The following is a 12,193-nucleotide window of genomic DNA, read 5'->3' on the forward strand; positions in this document are numbered from 1 at the left end:
CCAATGTTTTTTTCTTATTGTAGGCAATGAGAGCCTAGAAGAAAATTATGTGCAGGACAGTAAAATGGGATTTGTCATCAATGCTATATACGCTATGGCTCATGGACTACAAAATATGCATCATTCCCTTTGTCCTGGACACGTTGGACTCTGTGATGCTATGAAGCCAATTGATGGCAGTAAGCTCTTGGAGTTCCTCCTCAAATCCTCATTCATTGGTGTTTCTGGAGAAGAAGTTTGGTTTGATGAAAAGGGAGATGCCCCTGGAAGGTAAAGAGGTTTTGTCTCAACTAATTAAACCAGAGGTTGGGAAGGGGAAATGTTACTGGGTTTGGTGCTAGAGAATTCTTTGGCTGTTTTGCTAAAAAGCATGCTAACATAAAGTTAGTCATAAATGAAGCCATCTGGATCAGGTTTTCCAATAACCAGGAATAATACTGGTAACACATGACATATTGATAGCTACATCTTATATTGGGACAGGAACTACAGTTCTAGTGTTTCAGGAGATGACCAGCCTTGTATCTCACAGACTTTTGGTCTGTGAGGTACCACTGGGGCTCAGAACCAGGGTTTTAGTATGTACAAATCCTAATACAAATGACTGGAATTTAGTGAAGCATTTGCTTGCCACAGTTTTGAAGGGAGGGCTGTAGAGTACATCCCCTTCCAACCACATCTCTGCCAAAACCTCACCAGAGACTATTTACCTGTGCTTGGTGAGCTCCCGTATGGTCTACTTAACTTGTTTCACTCTGAATACGGCCAGCTCAGTCCCAGAGTTTAAAGACAGTCTGAGTAGAGCAGGATGAATAACTGGGGTTTTTTTGACAGAAGTTTATGTGTTTCACTCATTTGAGGTGTGGTCCCAGCTTTGGTAGCTGCTACTGTCTAGCCCTCCCTAGCAGACACAGTATGTACCCAAGCAGTGGGTAACACAGCAATTTTGTGGACTTGGATGTCACCCTTGTTTCTGTTATGGGAGAGAGCTGACAGAGATCTTTGCCTTTCGTTTAGTTCGGCAGATTCTGTTAAACTGTTTTAACAGATGGATTTTTCAATTTGTTTGGTTTTTATAAATAAATTTAATTCAGCTGCTGAAGTACAAAATCCATTATTAACCGAAACCTACTCAGGGACTGCTTTATTGAAGTTAGTTTTCCTACTGAGTTATTAAAGTGTTATAAAAGACTCTCTCACTCCATCTTTGGGCTTATTGCATTAATGCATCTGAGTGCCAACACTGCACAAAGGAAACAAACAAGAGTTTTCAATCTGGCACATGCCTTCAAAGAGTATTTTTAAGACACAGTGGTCTTAAAGCAACTCTTGTCTCTATTACTAAGCTTTATTGGGAAAACTGGCCAACTTTTTACCGTTTTCTATATTGCTATATTCATTTCTATGGTTATATTTATTTCTCTTGTTATATTTAAACAGTGTATATATTTAAACACTTTGTTACATTTAATTAGTAATAAAAAGCTAGTTAGTTGGTTTGGTCTCCTTGTTCAGAGTTGTATACTTCAGATTCTTTTTAGTCAAATATACACATTAGCTAGGTCAGACTTTGAAAGTAACAGCAAGCAATTCCCTTACACTCAAGCACATGCTTATTGACACAAATGCATAAATCAAGTCTTTGCACATATAATTTAGATAATACAGAGAAATTGCTGCTTAGGGTAGCTTTAGGCTTTTTACACACCATTTGTGTCCATAAAAACATTACTCCAGCTTTGCATATACTTCATTTTCTGTCTGTTAGTTATTTGGTTTGATGTTTAGATGTAATTTTGCAATTTTAGCCCAATTCTTATTTAGTATTTTGTCACCCAAGAGCATTTCCACAACTCTCATCAGTACCAATCATAGAATTAGATTGAATAGTTTCTGAATTCAGAATATAAAAGGGGATATATCAGGATATTTCTCTGAGTGTACTAGAATGATAGAATTTATTCTATCCATCATTTTGATCTGTAGCAAGGCTCATTTCTCTCGATTCTCTGGACTATTTAGAATTTGATGGGTTATTTTAGGTAGGGTGGTTGTTTGTTGTTTCTCATTTATATTTTCACAGCTGGAGTTAGCAAGTTTTGGAAAGAAAATTCAATTAACCTTTTGGTTATTCATTCTGTAATCTTTGGATCAGTCTGTGGCATTTATGACATGGGCAATATCATATCAGAGAATGGCTATATGTATATGAAATGTGATCTTTATAGTCTGTCAGATCTTTGTATCCCAGCAGTAGTTTAACAGAATTGCATTTAGCTTCAGATTGGCTTTAATGTTTCCACAGCTTCACATGGAAGGCTCTTTGTGGATCAGTGAACAGACTATAGCACTGTACCCATACCCAAAAGAGCTTTTGTACCTCAGCAAAATGGAAAAATAAACACTGCACACAACACCTAAATATATCAAAGACAGTCTGCTCTGAAATTTTCTAGTTTTTTTGGCTTTTCACACAAATGTGTAAAAAGTTTTCATGTATCCTGTCATCATATCATGTGAACAAATTAACTTCACAAGCTGAAATAAATTAATATTCCTTCTGAAAAGGCAGCAATCTTCATCATAATTTATTCTCAAAATCTTCGAGCAATTGACTCCCACAAAATTGGAATCATCATGGGTAGAGCAGATAGAGAAGCCTGTAGTTATGTTTGTCTGACACTCACATAATCTCTTCTTTTGATGCCCTTACCAGCTTCATGAAACCTTAACCATTTGTTTAGATACAACTCTTTTTCTATCTCAGGCTCAATTCATGGTGTCAAGCTTTTATCAAAATGGGATTAGAAAACACAAAGCACTTTTTCAAAGGTGCATTTCTTCTGTGAAGAATCTTTTCTTTGAAGATCTTTTATGCAGAAATGTAATGCAGACTTTTATCAGAAGGACACAAATGCAGTCATTTAGCTGACTGCACTGCCTCTGGGAAAAAATGACATGGATGTAAGTCTGGAAACTCAACCGGATGTGTTTGCTATACTGTCATTAAGAATATGCTGGTAAAATTGCTGCACTTTCTATTTCCATTGGGTAGCTCCCATTTCCTTTCTCTGTAGTAATCTTATCACTTAAATTTCCAGAAATGGTTAGAAAAGGTGTGAAGGATACCATAGTCAATGCCACATCCTTCTTTGGTCCTATGCAAAGGGCAGAGGCCAGATACATTTCTACCTCTGGTCTATTCTAGGGTAATTGCCTCCTTTTACTTTGTGGCAGGTACTTTGTCCTTACCTCTCTAGGAAAAACAATTTGCATAAACCTTTCACCATAAAATGCTTTGCGACAATGGGCAGGAAAATTTCCCCTACAATGGACCTCTGATGTGTGGGGAAATGCTGAGGTTCACAAACTAACAGAAACATTTCACCTAACTAAAATTTTACCTTGACTAGGCTTGGACTTAGAACCACGTAAGTTTATCTAGTTCAAAATAGCTGTTCTGGCTTCAGTCATGACAACTCTGCCAACTCCAATGCTTTGAGTAAATTATCAAATGCTTAAGGCAAAGTCTTCCTTTACTTGTATGTAAAGGATTTTTTTTTTCCAAATATGCATTGCTTTTTTGGAGTTTGGATTCATGGGTGTTTGTTTTGTCCATTTACATCTCAGCATTGCTTGGCATTGCTGTTTTCCATTCTGCCTTCCAGGATAGCAAACATCACTGCCAGTCTAGTATTATGGCTATGGAAAAAGGTAAATTCAGCTATCTCAGATTAATCAGAGTAAGACTGTGCCTGTGGCCAGCATGGTCCTCACTCTCTTAGAGCTTCACAACTCTTGTCAAACCCATTTCTTGTGGGGTAATAATTCTTAGCATGGACACAGACCAAATTTGTTGAAGTTGTACATATGTAAGCAAGGGAATGGAGGGAGGTGTTCCAGCACTGAACTTGTTCTTGCTCAAAGCAGAAATTTTTCATTAGGAAAAAGAAGGGAAGGATAAAGAACTTAAGCAAACCCCAATATACCGAGATATTTGTTAGAGTACATTTTTTTCACTTAAAATTCAAGCTGCTTATCAAAGCTATAAACATTGTACAACTTGTCATATGTAAGACTGTGTCAGAGCTTTTAGTCTGCATACTTTATCCTTTGACAGATAACCTACAGAAAAGGGAATAGTATTGCAAGAAAACACAAGAAACTCTTAATTGATATTGCATTAATGCCAATCTGTGCCTTGTAGTATATTTTTTATATATTACATTACAAAATTTCATTAAGGGAATGTGAGATTTTACTAATCTTTTATTTCCTCTCTTGAATTCATTTCCAGCCCAGAGTAAGTAATTTTGTATCAGTCTAATAAAAGGTCTCACTAAAATCCAAGTAGATTTTTCTTGTTAGGAAGAGGCATGTACATTCCTGCTGAGTTTTACTCCTGTTTGCTGAGTCTCCGTTATGAAGTGCCTGACTCTCACTGTTTCATGCTATACTGATTCTTCACAAGACTGGAAACAGCATTCCTTTTTTTACGTGCTTCCATTGCAAGAACTGGAATATGAGAAGTGATTGTTCCCTAATGAATTTGAAATTTACCCCTTTCCTAAGTAATGCCTTTATTAGTAGCCAATTGCCAACCAATGGAGCTGCCTCCTGATTGGAGCTCCATTGAACTCAGTGGCAGGAATCTCTTTTCAGATGTGATTCAGTGGAGCTCTGCAGTGGCACTGGCATTATCTGAGCATGCATATTTACAAGACTGAGGTCTGATTACAGCTGTGAATATGCACTTCTTTAGATACTCTTTAACTAGAGAGACCCCAAAGACTCAGTTAAGAAAAAAAGAGATCCAGAGAGTAATTTAGCACTTTGTTCCTCTGTGAAGTGCAGAGAGAGTTGAAATTTTGCATGTTTGAACCTCAGAATCAAAAAGAAAGAAGCAGAGATCTCTCTTCACTCACAACTGAGCATCCCAGTTTTATTTATAGCTCATACTTTGCCTACCTTACCTTTCATTCCTTAAGCACATACAGGTTAGCAACACTCGTTATAAGCAAAGGATTTTTTTTCCCCAGAGACTGAGACAATCCAGTAGAGAAAAACAAGGCAATAGATCTCAGGCTTGTAAGATGGAAGATGCTTCATTGTTTTCAGCTCCAGTGCTGATTTCTGGTTCTCAGTCATCTTTCTCTTGTCCGTTTTTTAAAAAAAGCCCCCTCGCTTCTCATCTTAAGAGACCAGGCTGTAGGTTCAGCCTCTTTTGTGGTTCTTCCTCTCTGTGCACACTCCAATATTCATTCTTCCTTTCTTGGTTATTTCCTACTAAGAAACAAGCCACATTCTGTGAGCGTAAGAAGGAATAGATAAATTAGTGTTACGGGATGTGCACACATCAGGACCAACACATTGAAGACAATGATGGAGGCTGGATGTTTATTGTAGCAGTTTCTTATGCTTTCCTTACCTTAGCCTGGGGAAGTGCTCTCCTGCTTGCTTAGGGTGTGGAAGTAAATTTTTTGACTGAGCTGCTAACTTTTCCTGACCGTATCACTGGGTTAGGTAATATAAATAGTTGAACTAGTGCTTGCAGTTAACTTATGGCAAACCAGTTCAGTTAGTTAGAGCACTTCTACTTGCGAGCTCCCAGCAAGGGCTATACTACAACCAACCTCTATGTAGACACGAAGTAAATGTTAAAGACATATTGAAAAATGGTATGCAAACACACCATCCAGACATAGTCTACATGTGCATTTTTAGCAGAGTTTGTTGTCTTTGATGTGCAGTTCTTTCTGGACCCACAACTTTTTACTCACAGTTTCATGCAAGCAAGGCAGGCAATCAGCAATTTTGTGGCAATCAGAGCTACCACTTCCCATGATTCTGTTGCAAATTCTACAGGATTTGGTGTTCCTTTGAAACTCAAGTCCCTGGTGTTAAGGGATAACATGAATATTTAGAAGCAGAGGGAGAAGGGAAGGTAAATTTTTGTCCTTTTTTTGCAGGACAGTGACTCACTTTCTCTTTTTTCCCTTGCAGGTATGACATCATGAACTTGCAGTACATAGAGCCCAATCGCTATGACTACGTCCTCATTGGGACCTGGCATGAGGGTGTGCTCAACATCGACGACTATAGGATTCAGATGAATAAGAGCGGAATGGTCCGATCAGTGTGCAGCGAGCCTTGCTTGAAGGGCCAGATTAAGGTGTGCCTCAGACACTTACTTTCTGCTGTAGAAATGTGAATATCCAGTTTGTGTTTTTCCCTAAACACAAGCAAGCTTCTTTTTAAGCCAAGGGATAGGACCTCCTTTTCTTAAGGAAAGCCAAAATTGTAGAAAGACTCCTAGATTAATATTTTTCTTTAATGATCCCATACACAGGCCCGTGTTTTCTAAAATTACCCTTTGTAGGGATGCAGAATCTTCTAGTGTGACAGGATTTGAATTTCACCTTATGTGAGAAAGAACATGATTTTCACTTAGTCATTGCCTACAACATTCAGTGGCTGTGATTCACTTGGGGGCTGATCCTGAAAATATCGTGACCCATGGGAATCCACTATTTTGTTCCAGCAATAACACCTGCAAGGAAAAGTCAAAAAAAAAAAAAAAAAAGAAGCCTATTTGTATCTCATGTTCACAACAGGAGGTATGGAAACACAAATGAAATCACTCTATGTTTACCAAACAGTAGCACTCGCATCAGGCTACAAATAATTTGCGACCTGTCATGTCTGGATGACATAAAGACATGTTCCACCACTATCAAAATGGTATGGATGTAGTAAGTTTAAAATGGCAAGAAGCCCATTCAGAAAAATCTCCTTAAAGCAGACTTTCCTTTCTATATTCATTTAATAAGCACATTTGCAGCTTTTTATTTCTATATTGCTACTCTAAGCAATAAGTGATTGATGATTTGGCAGAGACACAGTGACATAATCCAGCAATCTTGGAGAAGAAACATTGTTGGTATTTACTACCCTCCAAAACATCTTTTCCCTGTTTTTGAGATTGTGCAGTTTGTGTATGTGTGTATATGTAAACACCAAGCATACAAAATGCCAGCTTCATCTCTCTGAAGTCTATTGGACTCTCTCCATAGACTACAGGAGGAAATGTTAACTAAAAAAGCCCACAAATACAGTATTCAATAAACAAACATTTTGCATTTCACTACTGTAGTTATGTTTGCATGTAGTTGGATAGGAAGATCCTGAAAAGAAGGCTGGATTTCTCCTTCCTGACAAACGGGGCCAGAGTCTTTGTCAGAGCCCCATGAGCTGGAGATATCCTTAATCTTTCTTTCAGCCTCAGGGTAATGAAACTAGGAGTCAAGACAAGGAAAACATCTTTTCAGCATTGGATCATTACAGTTAGCAGCACTCGCAGTGAAGAAAGAAAGCTTTCAGAGACATTTGTCTCTAAAAGAGCTGTTTGCTCGGTCACTGCATAATGGTTTTCTTTTCTGCTAGGAACCAATACATCCTTTTAGTAGTATGTTTTTTAATTTGCTCTTATTTAAATTTCTATTTACACTTGTGTATTGAACCCCAAAGAGACTTCCATGTAAACTGGAATTTATGTGTATGTGAATGTGCTTGTGTGTAGATGTAAATACATATGTATTATGCATGAATCACTCTTTGTTCTAACCCTGGACTTTGTTTACTGTTTTTTACCACTCAATAGATATCAAGTGTGGGCTGAACCACTTGTTCTGACCTCAACCCCCTCTCAGATTAAACCTCAAATTTGATTGAAAATACGCCACTAACCATGCCTGTGTACCAAAGGGATAATTGTTTCATATTTTTAACTCAGAACTGCTCTCACCAAAACAAAATAGAGTTGTCCCTAGAGATTATCCTTGAACTCCTAAACATAAATTTTAATATACAGGGATAGATACAAAATCATGATTATTGTTTTCTAGCTGTTTGAAATGTGCTATACACAGGAATCCTGTCATATTTTAAACAGCACATGTGTTACGTGTTTGCTGGGGGGGGTTCTTTGTTGTCTTATAGAGGATTATAACTGAGGATGTATTTTGCATTGCAGGTGATCAGGAAAGGAGAAGTGAGCTGCTGCTGGATTTGTACTGCTTGCAAGGAGAATGAATTTGTTCAGGATGAATTCACATGTAAAGCCTGTGAGCTTGGCTGGTGGCCGAATACTGACCTGACAGGTAGGGACGTGTCCCTCCAAACACATTCCCTTCCTACAGAGCACAGGGAGAATGCTCTGTGGTGGACAGTAAGGTGGCAGCATGCAGAGATATTAAAAGTACATACTTGGACACATAGTCCAGTGCAGTTTAGAGTGAGTGAAAAGTGTTATGTCTTTTGGCTTAGTGGAACAGCAGTGACAGTAATGACAGCAAAATTTCTACCAAGAAGAAACGTCATAGTCTGTTCCTCACCTTCAGCTAGCATTGATAAAGCAATAATAAAGCTGTTAAGACTGCTAATGAACTCAGCAGCATTTGCTGCAATCTAGCAGTGACTATCACAAGAGTTCAGTGCATTCTTGTCATATTGACTTGATACTCTTTCTGATCATTCTACCATGCGATTAGTAATAATTTTTGCAGTATTTCAGGCCATTCAGTAACTGATTACTGGACTGTTCATATAAAGATCATTCTCACTGTACCCACCAGCAAGAGGAATTTCAACAAAATCCTGAGAAAAGCTGGCTGAAAAGAGCTTGAATTTGTCTCCCTTGTGTATATGCTTTTGATGAATTGCATGTTATGGCATCTTTCTGTTTATTTTGTACCTCACAAGGTCAACCTATACACCTGCTCTGGGCTTTGCCAGCAACTCTTACCCCAAGAAAATAACACATTGAGAAGCATCACCCTGACCTTAACTTTTGCTTTGTATCACTGTAAAAGACTACTGGCACCTCTGTCCCATATCACATCTGCAAATCTTGGATGTCACTATTCAGCAGGGCATCATTCCTAGTCAGAGGAACAATCTGATCACCTAGCTGAAGAACAAATGTGCAACTTATCACATCTTTGGCTGGCTGGCAACTAGGTACTGATGCAACATTTAACATATAGATGAAGTCCTCAAACTTTGATTAAATTGTTCCAAGAGATACTTTAAGCTAGCCACTGAAGCCAAATGAGCTTTCAGAGGATGTCTTTTGAGAGGGAAAGCTTGCCACATCTCCAGCTAAAAACATATTATTAATCACAATAGACTAGGAAACCCGACACATTTTCTATCTTGGTTTTCCACAGAAAATAAGCTATGGTCATGTCCCAGATGCATGCATAACTGTCTATATCCTATTACTCTCACTCCAACCCTCCCACCTTCCCACTCCCACCCCTGCCTCAGCCCTGCTCTGGTGTGCAGCTGAACCTAGAAACAGATTTATCAGGATATAGAAATCTTAGTGATCATTCAGTTCCTTCAAGTTTCATGTAAGTGGGTTGTAGGAAGAGGATTTCATGAAAAATACCTTCCATAAGGGTCTCAATCGTGGGAAAAAATCTTATTTTACTAGAAACCAGAAAATACACAGAACCTTTCATAAATATCCTGACCATTGGAAGAGCTCATATTTAATTCCCACCTCCTAGGACATCGGTGTCCATTAATTTTAAAGCAGATATCCATAGACAAACAGATTTTGTTGGTCTTGGAGGTTCACAGAGTTGTTTGTATCTACTCTTCAGGGAAGAAAATGAGGACTTCTTTTTAATCAATAAGTCAGAACAAGAACCTAGTGAGAGATCAATGTGCACTTGAAAGAACATGGTTCAGTGCTACCAGCTGTTCAAAGTAGCTCAAAAGGGGTCATGTCAAAATGACAGGCACTGCTGAAAAGAGTTGAAGAAAGCATCAGTGCTGGAAATCTCAGGGGCATGTTGCAATCTATTAACTTTTAATGAAATCAGTAGATGACCTGCTGATTTGTGTTTCTTCTCAGCAAGGAGACTGGACTGATGCTGTTATAAAATCACAGAAACGCCAGCCAAATGACAGCTTAGCCACTGACTGATTTCCTAGAGAACACTGAAATGGCAGTCTGCTCCCGCACAGCTTCTTTGGTCTGTTTTATTGAGGAAAAAACCTTCTTTCTTTTAAACCCTTGAAATTCATTTACTTGAACTGTAGTATGAAGTACAAAGTTGTGAAGAGAAGCTGATGCCATCCTAATCCTTAGAAAAGGGTGATTTAGATAGATAAACTCTGGCTCTTGAACTTTGTGGGAGTCACCATTGGTATAATTTAATTTGAAATTCTCTTTTCTTGCCAGGACTCCAATCAAATGTCTTTTTATAGCTTGATTTTATGTGTTGTATTCATACCCTGATAGTCATCTAGACACAGACGGTAATATCTCAAAGTTCAGATTATTTTTCTCTTTGCCTTAAATCTTAAATGCTAAACACGTACACAGTTTTAGTCCCATTTTGCATCACAGATGGAGGCTCTAAAATCCTTAATCCCTTTAAGAAACGTGAAGCACATACAACCCATTTCCTATGACATGCTTTTCAAGGTGCTCATTCTCTCCATTTGAAATCAGTCTCTGTTGCTGAGCAATCCTTTCCTGATATTTTATTTCTAAATGTAAACAATTTTTTTTAGAGTGCTTCTCCTAAATATGAGTTTAGTGAAGTTGAGTCAGCAGGCGCAAGGGATTTCTCACCACAGATGATGAAAACCTGACCTGACAAATAGTCAGTAAAGCCAGTACCTTAGGCCTTGTGCCAAGAGAAGAGATATCTTTTATAGTACCAGAATATAACATAAGAAGGATGAATGTCAAGCTAGTAAACCTAGTTTACATAAATAATCTTAAATAAGCAGTAAATCAAGACAGGACAGGAACTTTTATAGATTTATGAAATTAATCATAAAGTTTTGGGGCCATCAGTTACCTGCGATGTGCTAATGACCTCAGACAACATCATAGATTCTTTTATTGGCCTTGCACTAATAATATAATAATTACAAAAAATAATTGATTACCCTTCTGATCTTGGAAATTATTCACGGTTAAAGTGCAGGGAAAATAGTAGATGAAAGCTACCAGACAGCCTTTTACTAGAAAATTTTAACTGTGAAGCTTTTGCCACTTATTCTCTGGTTTTTTGAAGTTTGGATTAGTTGTTATGGGTTTTTTGTTTTGTTTTGGTTTGGTTTTTTTTGTTTTGTTTTGTTTGGTGTTTTAAAGTCATATTTACACAATTTCCTGGATATCCTCCCCCAGTCTCAACAAGGTTCCAGAGCCCACCTCCTCCTAGCTGGGAAATGACTGACCTTCACAGGTGTTGACAACCAACAACTGTTAGCTAATAGTAAGCAGTGCTGGAAACTTTCTGCATTGTTTGTAGAACATGTGGTTCTTGGGCTTGCTGGTGCACAGGAATTACACTGATTTAATGAAACAGATTTCTAAGACGTTATGCAGGATAAGCTTAAAGAAATGATAGGCTTAACTACCATGTTGGATCTGTGCTAAGGCTCTGAAAATATAGTTTAAAATGGAATAATGTATGTCTTGATGTTGCTAAGCTTAAACTCCATATTGAAACTTAACCCTTCCAACAACCACTGACCAATTTCTTGTTTAAGAGGAGCTTTGCATATATTAATCAATGAACAGGAGCTTCTGATCCTTAGTCTTGTTTTAAATTATAGGAGCTAGCTTCCCCTCAGGGTAGCTGAGGCCAATGGCCAAAGATTTCCACTTTTAATAAAGAGCTTTTCCTCCATACCTCACCATAAAAATACTGCCTGAAAGTACTTGTTTCCTCACCTATCTGAGTCTTGAACAGACCACCTTTCTTTAAAAAATAAGACCTCCAGTTGCAACTGCTCTAATTTCTATTAGTTTTGATGTTACAAGCATGTGTAACAACAATACCCGTAGTGAAGTCAGCCTGGTGTCCTTAATGACAAAGTGTACAGAATTATAGGACCTTTTTCAGTTCATATGACATTGGCAGACATTCAAAGTTCAAGCAGAAATTTTTCATGTCAGGACTTTGCCTTGGGCTGATTTTTTTTTTTTTAGATTTCAAGAAAAAAACATTTTTTCTCCATCTGTTTCTCAAAACTAGGTTACAGTAAAACTGTTCCACCCTGATCCAAAATCCAGATCTCTGCTTACTTCTCTATTATTTGGAGGGTAAGAAGTTTACATTACAGTAGAGTTATCACTTGGTAATTTTTTGTCACCCTGTGGAAA

At 37.9% G+C, this 12,193-nt stretch overlaps 1 protein-coding gene across 5 annotated transcripts in view; it reads left to right on the top strand.

Moving 5' to 3' along the window:
• GRM1 (glutamate metabotropic receptor 1) overlaps window positions 1–12,193 on the top strand; it is a 185,117-nt gene that overhangs the window by 140,601 nt on the left and 32,323 nt on the right. For all 5 annotated transcript variants that reach the window (XM_017813758.1, XM_017813759.1, XM_017813761.1 and 2 more), the window contains exons 5-7: window positions 24–270; window positions 6,004–6,172; window positions 8,033–8,159. In XM_017813758.1, coding sequence (XP_017669247.1) covers window positions 24–270; window positions 6,004–6,172; window positions 8,033–8,159 — 543 coding nt within the window. The remainder of the gene's footprint in view (window positions 1–23; window positions 271–6,003; window positions 6,173–8,032; window positions 8,160–12,193) is intronic.

The sequence above is a fragment of the Lepidothrix coronata genome, unplaced genomic scaffold, assembly GCF_001604755.1.
Source record: "Lepidothrix coronata isolate B3197 unplaced genomic scaffold, Lepidothrix_coronata-1.0 Scaffold42, whole genome shotgun sequence".
NCBI classification, from domain to species: domain Eukaryota; kingdom Metazoa; phylum Chordata; class Aves; order Passeriformes; family Pipridae; genus Lepidothrix; species Lepidothrix coronata.